The sequence below is a fragment of the Frieseomelitta varia genome, unplaced genomic scaffold, assembly GCF_011392965.1.
Source record: "Frieseomelitta varia isolate USP_RPSP 00005682 unplaced genomic scaffold, Fvar_1.2 scaffold_264, whole genome shotgun sequence".
Classification (NCBI taxonomy): domain Eukaryota; kingdom Metazoa; phylum Arthropoda; class Insecta; order Hymenoptera; family Apidae; genus Frieseomelitta; species Frieseomelitta varia.
The window spans coordinates 666,486-683,137 of record NW_025109995.1 but is presented as its reverse complement, the minus strand read 5'-3'; the positions used below and the strand labels follow the sequence as shown (position 1 = coordinate 683,137).

At 47.8% G+C, this 16,652-nt stretch overlaps 1 protein-coding gene across 5 annotated transcripts in view; it reads right to left on the bottom strand.

The window, feature by feature from the left end:
- LOC122528835 (chondroitin sulfate proteoglycan 4) overlaps window positions 1–10,565 on the bottom strand; it is a 36,545-nt gene extending 25,980 nt beyond the window's left edge. Inside the window, exons 1-2 of one of the 5 annotated variants that reach the window (XM_043654373.1) lie at window positions 9,821–10,565; window positions 5,893–6,691 (exon numbers count right to left, since the gene is read on the bottom strand). In XM_043654373.1, coding sequence (XP_043510308.1) covers window positions 5,893–5,974 — 82 coding nt within the window. In that variant the 5' untranslated portion in view covers window positions 5,975–6,691; window positions 9,821–10,565. Of the gene's footprint in view, window positions 1–5,892; window positions 6,692–7,281; window positions 7,323–9,042; window positions 9,321–9,820 lie in introns of those variants that run through there. The other 4 variants (XM_043654374.1, XM_043654375.1, XM_043654376.1 and 1 more) reach the window with 4 other exon arrangements.
- Window positions 10,566–16,652: the final 6,087 nt, after the last annotated feature.

The window sequence follows — 16,652 nt, the reverse complement described above, 5'->3', positions numbered from 1 at the left end:
CTTTTTTCAACTTCGCGAGCGGAACGCACGTGCATTTTATCGACGAAAATGTCCGTTTCTCGCTTGATATCGTAGATGTTTAAACGATTTAATTCCCCGAAATTTAGTCAAATCGAATTTGACATTTCGATTTATTGAGCCTTCGCACGTTCCTGCGCTTCGGTTTTTGTTCCTTTTTTATTTTTTCCTCTTTCAACGCATTTTCCGTCGCCGCGTATCGCCGTGCCAGTTGAATAAAAATTCGACGCGTGCGTTGAAACGTGATTAAAAACTTTGATAAATAATTTGCGCCGAGGTAGAAAGATACTACGTATCTGATGCACAGTTAATCTCGCGTCTTCTCGTCTCTTTCGCTCGTACAGACTTTTACACGTTTTTTCACCGTTATAACAATATGCAATACGCTGCTGCTTGCAAATTATTTATCTTCTGACCGTGGAGTAAAAAGGTCGGTGGAAGTTTTTATCGATGTGAAATATTCATCTGCCGCGCGTTCGCGTCTGTATCAAAGTGAACTTTTGCCTGTTTAACTCGCGGTGTCGGAAAAAATATGGAGAGCTCGAGGTGAAATAAAATTCGGCTATGTCTTTGTTTTCCCCGCGATGGGAAAATAAAGACATCGCCGCGACGAATGAACGAGCGACGCCGCCGGACACGTGCCGGGTTTAATTGACGTTTCGCCGATCTTTATGGAGCTACGATTCGATATTTTTCATCGCGGCGGTCGATGCGCGCTCGATCGCGTTGAACACGATCGCGCTGGGAAGGAATCAACGCAGTAAAGGGGAGAGACGATGGGTATAAAGGAGAAGCCGGTGAAAGGGAAAGAAACCACAGTAAGCGATTGAAAAGCCGGGCAAGACCGATGAATGAACGACTTCAACTCCTTTAAACGACCGTTGAAGAAGAGATCTCGCATCTAGCTGTATACCGAGAAATCGGGCGTCCTCCGAACGCGCTTGGTCTTGTAAAGAGTTTATTTCCCAGCGGCGTGTAAATGATCTAAGAAAGCGTTCGAGTACGTACGAATAACCGCACGGGCCATTAACTACTCAGACTCTTCTTTTTGTCTGCCCTCGTGTTCGTTCTTTCATCTTTCTTTCTCTCTTTCTTTCTTCTCGTTTTCGTTTCACCAACGATGGTGGCGTCGTTGAACACAAGTATCGCTACGAACCTGCGAATCTCGACCGCGAATCGATTTCATCGATTCGCGTTACCATGCGAATCGTAATATTTGTATTCGGGCATAACGTTCCCTCGTATCGCGGTTGAGTGTACATACGTAGTACGGTTCCCAAACGCGAACATTGTAGAAATGATATCATACGATAATAACGCGTGCCGGTAACTGGAAACCGCGTTGATTTTTGTCCTTTTACCCACGGCCGGTTTATTGTTTTCATGCTTCGGGTTGTGTTATATCCGCGCGCTAGGCACGGCCCAGAAATAACGAGGTCGAGGTTCTTATCCAATTACAAGCAGATTTTCTCCTATCGGAAATGTTCATCGATCGCGCTAATTACCGAGATAATAGAGCACGAGGCAAATGGCAAAATCACCGTCGCTCCGGGGCAGCCGGTTTCTGCCCCAGGCCAGACCACCTCCAGATCGGACCAATGAACACCGTTCTTAACTACCTGACGTCAGACGTTTCCCGGTATTATACGGAACACGGTCTTGCCTATCCGTAACTCGCGTATCACGGATGACGGAGTAACGAACGTGTGTCCATCTTCTTTTCGGATCCCTCAAAGTGATCCCTGTTGGTGCTCGAGACGAGATGAGAAACTACACGCGAGACATACATACATACATACATACGAGTGTGTTTAGTAGAAACGGGCGTCATTTCTTTGGAAAAAATATTCTTTTTGTTAAAGATTTCGCACAGACCGAAAGTATACTTAAAATACTTTAATTGTATAATGCTTTTACTCAATTAATAGCGTGTTCAATCTCCATCACTAGCACTGGACATGCAGTCCATCAACTTTTCAGCATACGAGCAGCTAAGCTCGAATTCGACGAGGCTTAGGCTTTCCGTTGTTGAGACACGTGTCAGAAACGTTTTCAATCGGACTGAGTGATCCAACGCCGATACCATTTTCCCTTTTCTATTGCGTGCAAACGCGGCTCAGATGCTCGGGATCATTATCTTCCTGAAGTATCCAAGACTGGTTTCTTTCGTCAGACCGGTGTTTCACTTTAAAAGTCCTCTTTCACACAATTTGATCGTTTGTAAAGATGCACAAAGTTCCAAATCCGCGAACATTAAAGCAGCCCCAAACTTTGCACTTTTATTGGACGTTTAACAATTCTCTGGACAATTGGATGTCTGTGAATAGACCAGACGATCGTTTGATAGGATTTGAAAATGTTTACTGCGCCTTTACCTGTCTCGTATGAAAAGCATGTGCAAGCAATCATCGTTAGTGGTGGAGATTGAACACATTACTGATTGACCGCGTAATGGTATTGCAAAATTTTTTTATAAAAAGAATATTTTCTTTCGGAGAAATGGCGTCTACGTTCTTATTAAACACACTGTACGTACGTACGTACGTACGTACGTGCAATCGTCGTAACAGATGCATTCCGTCGGTGGAATTGGTTTCACTACGGCACGGCGACGTACCAATCGGTTTCCACCGAGTAACTAGAACGTATGTATATATAAAGGACAGACCAGCTGGATAAACGGGAAGATGACTGGATCGCGATCCTGTTTCTGTCGTATCGACGGATTCTGATTTTCAATGGTGGGAGGGCGCGAAACGAGGTGGATTAAGACGGCACATTTCGAAACCGTATTCACCGGCGATTTTCATACCCGCGCGCGGGGAAGCACACCCGCGTTCAATAGAGATTTTGGCTTTTCACCGACGATTGGCCGATTGGTTAAGCGTCCAGCCGCGTTTATCAATTAACAAAATCTGTCGATATGCTATTTTCGGCTGAGAAAGCTTTTCGAGCCCGCTCCGCTTTTTGTTGAAGCCTTCGCTCCCGTGTTGGCCGTGTCCCCGTAGCAGTAATTTGCGAGCAAAATGATGGATTAGAGAAATGGGACGCGAGATAAACGGGAAATTGATTAAACTCCGTGTTACCGTTGCCATTTCCATCCGTGATGTTCGGTTAGATTGCCTTCGACGTCCCGACTATTACGTAGATACGAAGCCGGAAATCAAGAATAGTCTATGTAAAATTGATAGCGATAAATTTCGTTTCTCTCTCTCTCTCTCTCTCTCTCTCTCTCTCTCTCCTCCCCCACTCTCCTTCCCTCTGGCTCGGCTACAACGAAAAATACCGGGTAATTGTTTTTCCAAGCTTCGGCTGAAAGTTTCTACCTCGTATAATTCGATCGTTGGCGCTCGCAATATCCACTAAACGATGGATTAGCCGGCTAAATGAAAAACTGATTACAGCCTTGTCGGGTCGGCGGGTTTAACTTCTATCTATCCTTTCTTCGTTTCTTCCTCGTGCCTCTCCTTTTTTTATTTTTCCCCATCCCGCTGAAATTGAATGCCCGGGTCGAGATCGTTCCGAAACCGAGTTGATGAAGTACAGGTTCACGTACAAACTGATAACACTTGCAAATGCTGGCGGTTACGCGCAAATCCGTCCGTTCTCCCCGGGGAAACGCCGTTTCAGATAGGAAATTTTGAAAATCTGCTAATCGGTCAAGTTTGTGCTTTGTTCGTCGAATAACCGGCGCGTATGCTCGATACGGAGATTAATTGACGCTTTATCGATGCATCGACGATCGGTTAGCGATGCGTAGAGCCTCGAATAGAGAGATGAATACGGTAGCTAGTTTCGTTCTTTTTTTTTTCCTTTTTTTCTTCTTTTTTTTAACGCGGCCCATCACGCGCGGTCTTGTCAAGATGAGAAATCACGATTCCGTGTTTTTCAGCTCGTTCCGCTTTTTCTTTCTCCCTTTCTATCGTTAAAACTAAATATTCCGAAAGCATCGGTTGATTTATAAACTGCCGTGTGCTCCCTATCGCTGTACGTCGAATCATTAACTCGAAATCGTTCGAAGGGAAATAAAATGAAGAGCCGATATTGCACGGGATAAACGGGCTATTGCCCACTCGATGTAATCGGCTTTGGTAGATCTTCTTTATTTATAAGTCTTAAGTGCAATAACACGTATGTACGTATACAGTGAAAGTCGAAACATTTAATACATTTCGACGACGTTTGTCTAATATTTTTCCTAGAAAGTTTCTGTTAAATTAAGATCTGGAGACTGAAGTGGAGCGTCAATTGATTCGGAGTGTTCCGCAACAACCAATCTTTAATCACTTTCGCAATATGCTCGCCGTAAGATTCATGAATCTGAAGATTGAACTTTTGCAACTAAAGCTTGCAGCTAAATTCAGTTTTAAGATATCTGAATATCCGAGTTTGTTCATAGTACTGTTAAGAGAAATGGACTTCTCAACAATTCTCCGACTCCAAAGGAAGTCTACCTTTCACCATAATATTACCTTCCACCTGTTTAACGAGCAACAAGATTTGTTGCATCTAGATTTGTAACTTCTTGAAATTCCATAAACATTGCATACTAACATTGCGCACTATTACAGTTTTTACTGATATTTACGCTTCATAAATGTTATACGAATCTCATTTTTGTTAGGTACGTACTCACGCTCGATTCTCGTTGTACTTAAATCTCGATTAAAAAAACAAAAAAAAAAAAAGAGAAAAAGGAAAAGAATATATTCGAATTGAACTGGCACTCGAGTACAGAACTTAAACAAGTCGATATCGATCTGACGCGGTTAATGTGCCGTTGAAAGAGCGACAGCTATAAATAGGCAAGAACACGAGACGAAAATCGTCGAATCACGTACCGTACTCGCGGCAATTAGAGACGATCGAAAACCGCTGCGGCAGATGTCATATTTTCGTATTTCTCGTTTAGTGTCATTGCACCCGGTAGAAAACCCGTATCTCATATTATTGTATATCAATTTCCTTCGCTTCAATTTATTCTCGCGGAGCGAAATGGCACCGGGGGAAAAAGACTAATTTTATAATTAATATTTGCTACGGACCTTCCTGTATTTGCTATTTTGTTTACTTTAAGCATCGAGCACGGTCGAAAGAGAGAGATAGTTCTTGGTTCTAGCGCGATCGATGACTCTAATTAAAACGATTACGCGTATTCCGCGCGCAATCGGACGCGTTACGTTTCCCTTTTTCTCGATACGTTCGGTGATTCTTGAATTACCGTCGAAACGACTATTTCTCTTGCGATATTATCCACGGGGATGTGAGCTCGGCTGAGCTTGGCAATTCATTTTTCCGCGCGCAAAGTCTCTCTCTCTCTCTCTATATTTTGTGCAATTTTTCTTTTTTTTCTTTCTCTCAGGCCTTCCATCGGTATTGTATCGCGGAAATTTCTCGACCATTCGAAAAGAAGAGAGAGAGAGAGAGAGAGAGAAAAAGGAAGAAAAAAACGAGCGAACAAGTAGCGTTGCGGCTATGCCGACGCGAAATCGTCGCCATAGTCGTAGTGGGGGATCGGAAACTTCGTCGATCCAGGGATGGATTGTCGAATCGAATGTCGGCTCTAGAACGAGCGACGTCGTATCCCTCTGTGTTTACGGCTGACGCGTTTTCGTTGGTTATTAAAAGCACGGGCGGTAGATGGTTAGGTCATTGAAAAGCGGGCCGGTTATCGGGGAGTACAAGTAAATACATTCGCCGCGGCCATACACCCGTTCCCCTCCCCCACTCTCCGCCGGCCATAAAAGTTAATTCCCGTCGGTGTTTGCCGGTTTTCCATCGCGCATCCCTGGATTTACGATCGTCGCGACGGCAACGGCCGAAAGTAAAGCTCGCGTTTCTTTCGTCACCGTCCAAGGGACGTCTATACATTACCTTTTTCATCTGTTTGGCAATAACCCAGAAGGGAGGCCGTTACTGCTAAGAACATTAGCAGCTCCATGTCGTTGAGAAGCATTAGGCACCTTCCTGGACGTCTTTTCTCTTTTATATCCCTCTCCGTTTCTTCGTCCAAACTCTCTCTTCGTTTCCAATTGGAGTCGCGAAGGTTGGAGAGAGATTTCCTCTAGTTCGTGTCCCCCGACTCGCGAAAGGGGAAAGAAAGTTTGCGTACGCTCGTTTTCGAACGGTCCAGCCGGGGATGTCGCCACTTAAGGGATATCGAATCCGCGTGACGGGAATTACGACGGGCTATTTACAGGCTGGTTAAGATTCCAGCGTGCCCTTTCCATCCATCTGGAAGCGTCGTTCGTCGCGCACAACACGGGCCACAACGACGTGCACCGGTCTTCCTTCTGTCGGTTTTCACCGTTGACGTTGATTCACCGTCAGACGGCGACGTGTCTCCTCGACGTGTCTCCTCGACGTGTCCCCTCGACGTGTCCACGTCGCGTATCGTCGGGTTGGCGATGGCCGCGCGTTTCAGTCAACATCCACCCGTCTCTATTTTCGGGCACGAGTCAAAAGGCACCACCGTCAGGCCGGAACAACGCGGAAACGGCGGCCGCTGTAGCTTGTTTCGTATAAAAGTGTAAAATTGAACGGCGCTGCTGCGAGTATCGGTTCGACTCGGTTCCCCTCGCTTCTGGGGAATACGCTTTATCCTTTGACCTGCTCCTGGCTGGCATCGTGCACGTACGCTCTTCGTTTCCTGCACCGGCGAGCCCGTTCGTTTCTAAAAGGACAAGCCAGGGTCTACGGTTACAAAACGGCAGCCACGCACGTGTCCCGCCTTGTCACGGGTTTGATCAGCGAAACGGATCAAGCTTTCGGATTGTACACGTATCCGTACGCTTCGGTCTCGACGACTCGACTCAACTCGACTCAACTCGACTCGATTCGATTCGATTCGACTCGCCGCGCCGCGTCGCGCCGCGAGAGCGACACTCCACGGTCGATGCTGTTTTTGTCGCTCGAGGACACAGAACGATCGTCTGGTCGTCGGATCGCGTTTGCCTCTTCAACGCGACACTCGTACTTTCGAATGGGAATCGTGGTCTTCTTCTCGAAAGTAGACGTTCGTTCCCGAGAGGAATGTTTTACAAAAAAAGGGACGAATCGTCAAAACTTGGAGCATGCTTTTCGTGTTCGTCGAACCGTCTAATTCAGCGTCGTTCCGTCGGACACGTCGCTTTCCTCGCGGAGCGACGACACGCTCGCCACTGGAATTTCATCTTTCGAGGAAGAATCCGCTCGCGGTCGATGTTTTTTCGCGATCTTTCTTTCTCAATCAACGCGCGTGTCTCCCGCGCGAACGAGATGTACCTGAAATTATAAACCTCGAGCTCTTATCACACCTCTCCGGGAGAGTCAAGGATCTCCATCTGATTTCTCTCGCTGGTTTATTTGCTTCTAGGATCGCCTAGTATTTATCAAATCCGCTGAAACAACTTCGAGCCTCCGCTTGATGACGATAACCTCGAACGCGAGCGGATTTTTAGCGCGTCGATCGATTCGAATTCGGAAGGGAGGAAAAGGATTTTGCCACCTGGCAATCTAAACATTTAAACAAGCTAGTTAATCCGGGATTTGCCATTCTCTTCTCTACGCTGTCGCCTTTCACCCTCTCTCTCTGTCTGTCTTTCTCTCTTTCTCTTTCGTGGCTCTTTCTCCGTTTTTTCTTCCGCCGTAGTTCAGTTTACTTTCAGGCTGCGAAGAGTTTCTCGCTAGACGAGGTAAGTGGAGGAAGAAAGCACCGTGTCGGACCGGGTGTTTGATCCTCGCGCGGCCGCGTTTTGGTTTTCTACGGAATCTCATTTACAGTGACCGAAACACGGTTGACAATTCTCGAGTGCTGGGCCAATAAAAAGAAAAAAAGAAAAAGAAGGAAAAGAAAAAAAAAAGAGAGTGAACGAGAAAGTTGGATCGACGTGGCCATATTTTTCCTACCCTGAACCCTCCCTCGATTTGTTCTCCCCAGTGGTACGTTCCGGCACAACGACCATATAGCTAGAACAGGAAAAAAAAGGAAAAAGAAAAAAAGAAAAAATAAAAAAACCGTAGTCGGCATTTCTATTCAACGAAAAAAAGAGTCGAGTACAACGGGAAACCATCGACCCCTCTGTGCTCGTCTGTTGTACGGTTACCGATATTCATTCCCGCGCGATCGAATGGTACCAGGAATACGCGCTCGTCCGTGGAACCAATCCACGAAAAACCCAGAGAATCTGCCGCTACCTGTCTCCTGCTCGCGTGACTCGAACGATCGTTTGCGTTTTCATCGAAAAATTCCCTCTTCCTCGACCTTTCTCCTCCCCCTCCCCCGAAGATATAAATATTTCAAGGAACGGGACTGGGAGGGGACTTACGGGGGTGCATCTCGCCGCGGACTGAGATCATTGCCGATTTTACGGAGTCTATCTATCCTCTTTACGCCGCGGAGATAAACGTTTTCCCGGAGTGCCTTAAACCGAGATAAGGAAATGTACGCGATATCTTCGAAAAGTCGTAAAGTCCGTGGATTTCCATAATGCAAACGTGCCCGATGTGTACGTGTAGCGTGCACATACGCGTTCATACTTTTCTTTTCCCTTTTTCGACGGAAGGAGATGCATCTCCGAACCTTTCCCCCCCCCCCCCCTTCCGAGTTCCGATATCGGAGAATCGGTAATGTTTACAGTGTATTTACGTTTCCTCGGCCCGCGGTGAAACGTAAGGTACGAGCCAGAAAGAAAGAAGGAACGCCGCTAGTACCGATAGTGCCTACGCTCTACTTTCGTCTAATGTAACAAGCTTTCGAACGGTACGTCTATTCGTACACCGGCAACCACCTCTCGCTAAGAAGATAGTCCCCGTTCCACTTCTTTCTATTCTGTTCCCTGGCTATCGAAAGAGGAGGAGACAGCGTCGAGCAGCAGCCGATGATAGTGTCTGCCGACAGCGTTGAGCAATCGATCATGTTATTACGTTTAATCTAACTTTTACCAACTCCGGCATAGAAATTTAACCGCGGTACCAAGAAAATCGCCCGGTACTAAGAAAAGAAAAACCGAAAGAGAACGATTTGACGTCGTAATAAAAACGTACCCTTTCCCGAACGAGTTATCGCCCGCGGGCATTCTGTCACAGCGAGAGAGGACTCGCAGTAGGCGAACGTTGAAAGCACGCGAACGTTGCAGGAAACGGTAGAATACCGATTTCGGAGATGATGAACGTTCAACCTTTGTCCGACGAAATGCCTACGAGGTACAATTCTCATCTACAGAGCGTTCCTCGTAGCGTTCCATGCTCGCGGTGGATCACGATATTCGAGGAAAGTCGAGAATGTTGGGAGCATAAATCGTAGCGACGTAAATATCGTTCTCGTTCCATCCTCGAGCGAGCAGATTTTTTACCGCAGAAGAATTGAACTTATCGCCGAGCGACGGGACATTCGTCGTACGTCGGACTGCGCCGACTTCTTTCTCTCATCGTGAATCGCGATTGCCTCGTCGCGTAGAATCAAGAACTCGAGCGAAGAGTCGTGGGATCGAGAAGTGTTTTTCATTCTTGTGCCAGCCCGATCGAATCGTCGCGAAACAGACACGCATGGCCACGTCGTGTCTGAGAGACGTGGACCCTTTCGAAGAGGCATACGCACGCAAAATCTATACGGGGTTGGAAGAGACACGCGCCCACGCACGCGGGAATTCTCGCGAAAGGAAAGCGACAGCGGGGACCACTCCGGGTACCGATACGCGCGACCGACAAAAAAAAAAAAAAAAAAAAAAAGGAAAAGAAAAAAAAGGAATTATGCAGCACCTCTCGAGGAGCTGGACCGAAATTTGCATCCGCGAACCGTGACTACCCGGTTCGTATATCCTACCCGGGTTGACGAGAAAGCCTGCGGACCCGTGTAATGGCTCACGTACGTGAACCCGAGCACGCGGCTGAAATTTAAACCGTCACTACCACCAGCATCCCTAGTATCACCGCCGCCGCCACCACCACCATCACTACCACCACTGCCGCCACCACCACCACTACTACTACTACTATTACTACTACTACTATCACCACCACCACCACTGGCCAACACTACCACCACTGCGTTCGGTATCGCGGCATGCAATATCACTACCCACCCTTCGCCGTTTCACGGTGTCGCGAAAGAGAGAGGTAACACGGAGCCGACGGTTGCAAGAGTGCAGGAAAAGAGTTGTAGGAGACAGGTTGACAAGCCCGGACCGGCGCCCGGATTCGTTCCGAACGATCGCCAGAATTCACGGAGATGATCGAGCTTCGTACACCGTGGTGACGTGGAGTTTCGGCGTTTCATCCATTTCTCTTCCGAATATTCGCCCGCTTCTGGCTCGCCGCCGGGGATTTTAACCCGGTGTGTTGGTCGTAACAGTTTCGTCGCGCAGACCGGGGAACTCGCCAGCAAGCGTCCTCGGTAGCTCCGTTTTCACTCGTAGCCGTCCGTGGCACGCACCGCGCCGCACCGCACCGCACCGCACCGTACAGAGGCAACGAGCGTGCGTCCGACCGACCAACGGTGGAACAGAGAGGGTTGAAAGAGAGACGGAATCGAGAGAAGAGCAGCGTGCTTCGACCGGGCGTTCCTCGGTCCTCCTCTGCCGCACGACGACTGAATCTTCGGGGTGGACTGGGGAGGCTGCGCGCAGGGTCGGCCCCGCTCGTTCCGGCACCCCGACTCTTCTTTCTTTCTCTCTGCTGCTTGCTCCGTCGTATTCTCTTTCTCCTTCTCTCCCTCTCTGTTTTTCTCGTTTCTTCTTCCCGGACCATCTCAGTTGCGTCTGCTTGACATTTCCTCCTCACCGAGCGATGGGTGAGTGTTCGATCCCCCTCTGTCGCGAATTTTTAAGCAATTTACTTAACGACATATGAAGATCCTGCGTTACGCGGTTTTTCGAGAGCGAAGACATTTGTAGACGCGTTGACAAGTTCTCAAGCCAAGTGAAAGGACTGCGGTGTTCCGAAAGTAGAGGCGGGATGGCCTGGCCTCTGATACATTATTTCGCACAAAGATACTGCAACGGAGGCACGTTGAACACACGCCGAAATTATTACCGTCTGGCCAATTCGACGAGAATTTAGAGATTCCAAATATTTTGTTAAATCGGGAATTCATTCCGCGGCCCGGTGGAAATTCGTTAATTTCATAGAATTGAATTCACAGCCTCTCGAAATTTATCGCGTACAGCATCGTGAAAACTAGTCCCCTTCCCGGTCTCGCCTCGCGTACCTTGTACCACTCTTCAACCAATTTTCTCTCGTCTCGTTCTCCTCTTTCTCCACCTTTATTTTTTCCACGTGCCTCATTTTCCTGCGTCGTTCTCGCCCCCTTTTTCCTTCTAGTTTGTTTCGTTGAATTCTTCGTCGTTACATTTCTCTCTTTACTTCTCCTTCCCGTTTCCACTCTTGTTTCCTGGTTTTCTCTCGATTTCTTCATCTCTCGTTCTTCTCTTTTTCCATCCACTCTGTCTCCCACTCACGTTTGTTTTTCTCTCCCTCGTTCATCTCCCTGTCTCGTCTCTTTCTCCGTCCACCACCTTTCCAGCAGATAGCGACGTTGGTGGATACGAGGGCGGATGGAGGAGGCGGCGGTGGTGGAGGCAGCGGCGGTGGAGATGGTGGCGAGCCGAACTACGGGGCAGATAGGGATGCTGCTAACTTTTAGGATTTCTCTTTGTAGAAAGACGCGTTTATCTCGGGTTCAAAGGCAGCTGGAATTTTTAGCCGCGTTACACCGAATACCAGCGGTACTTTTTTATGAAAAGGTCGTCCATGAATTTCTACTATTTCAAAATTTATGCCGTTTCCCTCCTTCCTCGGCCCTTCCTTGATGATTAATAGTTGAACGACGACGACGACGACAAAGAAGAAAAAGAAGAAAAAGAAGGAGAAGGAGAAGAAGAAAGAGGAGGAGGACGAGGACGAGGGCGAGGAGAAGAAGAAAAAAAAGAAGTATATGGCGACGACGACGATTCGCGCTCGTTCGTGCGCGTTTGTTCAAATTACGTTTATCTACACTTCCACTTGGCACGTGTCGCGAAACAATTGCGGTTCCTTTTCCTTTTCCCCTTCCGATTCTCGTCATACTCGGGAGTTAATCGCGGGGCGTTTAACGGCACGAATGGGGAAAGTCGCTGAGGAAGAAATGGAGAAAGAGCCAAATCAAGTACTGCGCGGCAAGACCGCGTACTTGTTGAAAGTTGTCCAATGATCTTTCCCTGATTCGATAAGCGTGCAGTGGATGGAACTCACTGGTAGAAGGAGGGGCAGAGGGGAAAGCAAACCGCGGGAAAGCGAACGAGGGGGAGGGAGAGGGCGAAAATATCGAATAAATCGAGCTTCCGTTCAGGCTCGAATCGCGGGAGACGATAACTCGACGATTACCAGGCAAAGTGAGAGAAAAGTAGGGAGCCGCGAATTTTCAAGGCTCCCTCTCTGCTGTAACTTTACGAGTGTAGAAAGTACACGCGGTGGGAAATTTTTGTAAGACCCGGAACGAGCTACGCCGGGGATGACGCTCGCTCGCTCGCGTTCTCAAGAGGGCCGTTTCCGTTCTCTCGAGTGCTTATCTTCGCGAATCGCGCACGTACGGCAATTTCAGGCAAATTGTTTGTAGCTAACCGTCTGCGGATTCAAACGAGCCTATTACCGCTTCAAAACGCGTTTATCCGCCTCGCTTCGCAACGCGATGATATTCCACGAAGATCGAAATTCTTCGAGTTCCGAGATCGTTCTATCGTGAATGCTTTGCTTCTCTTTGCAACACCGCACAAAGGTTGTTAGCCGTATCGCGGGATCCACGCGTTTCATCGATCGTCGCATATTCCGACGCGGGTTACATCCGCTGTAAATTACTCAAGATGCGCGAACACGCGCGCCACATTGTTAAAAAGCCCGATTGATCGTCGTGCGTGACTCGGTAAAGCGTAAATGTTTTCGAAATGCAAGCCCGTGGCCAGGTATTTATTGTATTTCTATTGGCGGATCGATCGGTCGAATTTCACTGTATTTCCGTATGAATCACGGCCGCGGCACGTAGCAAACGACCTGTGTCGTATTTGACAATACGCTCGGATCGTCCGTGGCATTTCAAATATTCATCTCTCGACGCGCAGGTTGAAAGTACGAGAGTGTAGTCGGCTTGTTTTTCGGGAAATTAACGACCGCTATTAAATGCGTTCCACTCGGGGCAGTTGCACCCGAGCCCGTAATTAACACGTCGCACGCGGAACAAAGTGATTTGCAAATATTTGGTAATTTCGAATATGATCGTAGCACGTTTCGGAACCTGTAATACGGTGCTCGTGACGCGCCGCACCGCACACGTTGCCGAAAATTTGCTCGTACAGAGGAGGCGCAGCTCGCAAACGTCGCTCGCCGACGTCTTTATCGATTCTCTTTGCTCTTCTTACGATTCTCGCGGAGACAGAGGAGAGTATCGATTGGTCCTCATGAAACTTTCGTCGTGCAAACAGATCCAGAGATCTCCTTATGCCTGTCGACGAGCTACATAACGGGTTGATTTATATACCGTGGCTTCTTACCGCGCCTAGTTTCTCGCGTTTGAAAGAACAGATACCTTCGTTCTCTCATTCTGAAATTGACTCGCCCCGGGGGATGCATCGTCTCGACCAAAGACGAACAAGGCAATATAAACCAACCCGCCGAACACGGAATACGTTCCGCGATACGAGAGATACGACTTCGTCCGGGCGCTATCGCTGCAACTATTTTTAATTTTCTTTTTCTTTTTCTTTTTCTCTTTTCCGCTGAAACTATTGTTGCGCGCCATTTTACTTCTTTTTACGGTATGCGTTGTTTTTGACGTAACGTTTCGCTTCCGAATTTTAGCGCGACCTTCCGCGCCCTCCCTTCGCTCCCAATATTCGATCCCTTCCTATTAAATTTCATTGCGCGTCCGCGGCCAATCTGGCCGACAAGCGGTCTTTTGAATTCGAATCGGGGAAATTATCGAACGTGTTTCCACACCTTTCGAGCTAATGGACGCGCGCGTCCTTCGTCGTCGAAGGATCGCGTTGTCTTGTGATGCTTTCAGCTCGAACATTTTCTCCCGCCTGGTTTTTCCTCTCGTCTGCTCGGCCGTTTGTCGGTTTTCTCTTATTGCGCCACGGTTATGATCGCGAATGTTTCAGCCTCTCGAAGAGATGCAAACATTTCCTCCGAGACGATACTAACGCGACTCTCCGCTCGTCAATCGGGACCTTTTGGCAACTTTAACGCCGGTGCAAACATATTCGCGTGGGCCGCGTCGCGCCGACATTCGTCGGCTCGATGGTTTGTTCGTCGACCTCTCGTCCAAAGAAAGGAGAAGAGTTTATAAATATTTCGCAGTTTTGCAGCGCGACCCTCCCAGCTGCGCGCGTTAGAAAATAATGTCTGGAGAGAGGTCTGCACGGACGAGGGCGAGCCATGGAGCAGGTTCAACCCTTCCGGGATCGATAAACAAATTTCGAGCACGACGGAAAGGAGCACGCGTGCACGGTTCGTGCATTGTTTGGTCAGCTGTTCGATCGTCGTTCGATCAGATTAGTTCGATATCGCACAGACGTTTCTTCCTCCGATCGTTGATCTTTGGATCAATTTCCACTGGAAGGAATACCTTTTCGTTTCGAACCAAGCGGAATCTATCACATGGATTTTCGTATTTTGCCTGTGCTCTCCCGGCGCGTAAACGCGGCGAAGCGACGACTAGACGCGGCTGTTCATCTCTTGAAAGATGTATCCCGGCGGAGGAAAAATCCTTAGTTAGCTCGACTGTGCCGAGAAAATTGGACACCGGGGGTTTTCTCGTGTAACTGATTCAATTACTGTCTGGTTTATTGCGCGTCTCGAACATTCATCGCGATGAAAGAGGCAGAGGGGGCGAGGAGAGGAGGGAAAAGCCGGCTACGGAAGTGGCTATTCGAGTGGTGCCGTTTGATCGAAAACTTTATGCGTTTCTTAATATCTCCAAGGCGAAAAATGAATCGTAATCCCGAGATTACAGCCGGCTGCGTTTATTTTCACCGTTTTATGCACGAGCTCGTTGCTCGAGGAGGATCCAGAGGGGAGGAAGGACAGTATTTCTCGAGCAGTTCTCGGTAATAATTTTGATATAATCACGAGGCGAGAGCGTCTATGTTGGAAAACGGGAACGGAAGTCGGTTACTGAACCGCGAGCTACTAGTAGCACTGGCGAACTGTTGCCTACGTCGTGCGCGTAGATTTGTACGTTAGTTTTGAACAGTCGTAACCGCATCCGGAAGTACGAGTATCGTGTACACCTGCGTTTAGAGTATTACGTGACGTGTCGTTGTTACATCGACGATACGATGTGACATGTGTGTTACACATCACAGTTGTACTGTCGTTTAAGGCTGCGAATTTCCCTTGTGTCGATTACTGTTGCCCTCAGTTTAATCTCCTTTGAAACGTAGCGAGAAGAAGAAGAAAAAAGAAAGACAGAGAAAAAAAAAAGGATTTCCCTCGAAGCAAAAGAAACAGACGATAGAGCTTAACTTGCGTTACGCTCTCGTCTCTCTTTTTCAACCTCTCGAACTTTCCTTCGACGGCGGAAGAAAAACACGAAACTTACGATCGTTAAAAATCCACGAATAGGAGGGAATATTTTGCGTCAGGAACGATTTCTTTCATTGCAATCGTCGTTCCCGCAGTTATAATTGGAGAACGCAACGTAATTGAAAATATTTTCCTCCCGTCAGCGGCCACTCTCCTACCTTTGTTTCATCGAAAAAACTACGCTCCCGTTGCTTTCACCTTTCCCTCGCTTTTTATTTTATTTGATTCGTTAACAGCGGCGCAGAGTTTGTAAAATTGAACAATGCTTGTTGTATCATCGGCACACCCTCGGTCTTTTCTTTCCGCGTCTCTTTCGCGCTTTCTCTCCATTATTTTTGTCTCCCTTCCTGGGGCCCATCTCTCTTTTTCGCCGCCGCTATTTTCGCCAAAGGTGTGGTGCAATCGTAATTTCGAGACCTCGAGCACCGTTTTCTGAAAGCTATTTCGTTGTTTACTGTATAATAAATTGCGCATAATTCTGGCCCGGAAAATACTCCTCGGCCGATGAGTACACGCGCGAAATCAACGAAAAAATAGGAGGAAATTCCCCTCTCGTGTGCGTAAATCTGTCGGCGCGTTACAGGCGAAAAAGTAAACCCTCTTTAGGATATAATTAGAAAACTTACGTTGCCTTTTAAATGTTTCAACGTCGTGGAATTTTCGACGAGGCTGAAAATCGTCCGCAGCACCCCTTCCGCCCCTACTTTCTGCCATCCTTTATCGCGGCTGAAATATAAAATTCCGTTACGTGTCGCCTGACCGAGTTGTTTGTGCATTCGGAAAATATGCAAATTAAACTCGTTCCAGTTTCTTTCGTCGCGCGTTGATCCGCGCGCAAGCTGAAATTCTTCGACTGCCTCGGCTCCCTGCAAAAATGTTGCTTCTTATTCGATTTTCGAGGTAACGACCGAGGAAAGGAAGCGAGCGGAGTTGCTTCCTCTTTGAAAATTCAACGCCCCAAAAATTCTAGTCGCTGACTTTCCGCCCCGAATATTGAGGCAACAAGTGTTTCACATTTTTTCGTGCACGACGGATCAAACGATGCAAATAATTTCTGCGATTCGAGGAGAATCGAATCGACCGATCGACCGAGACCGACG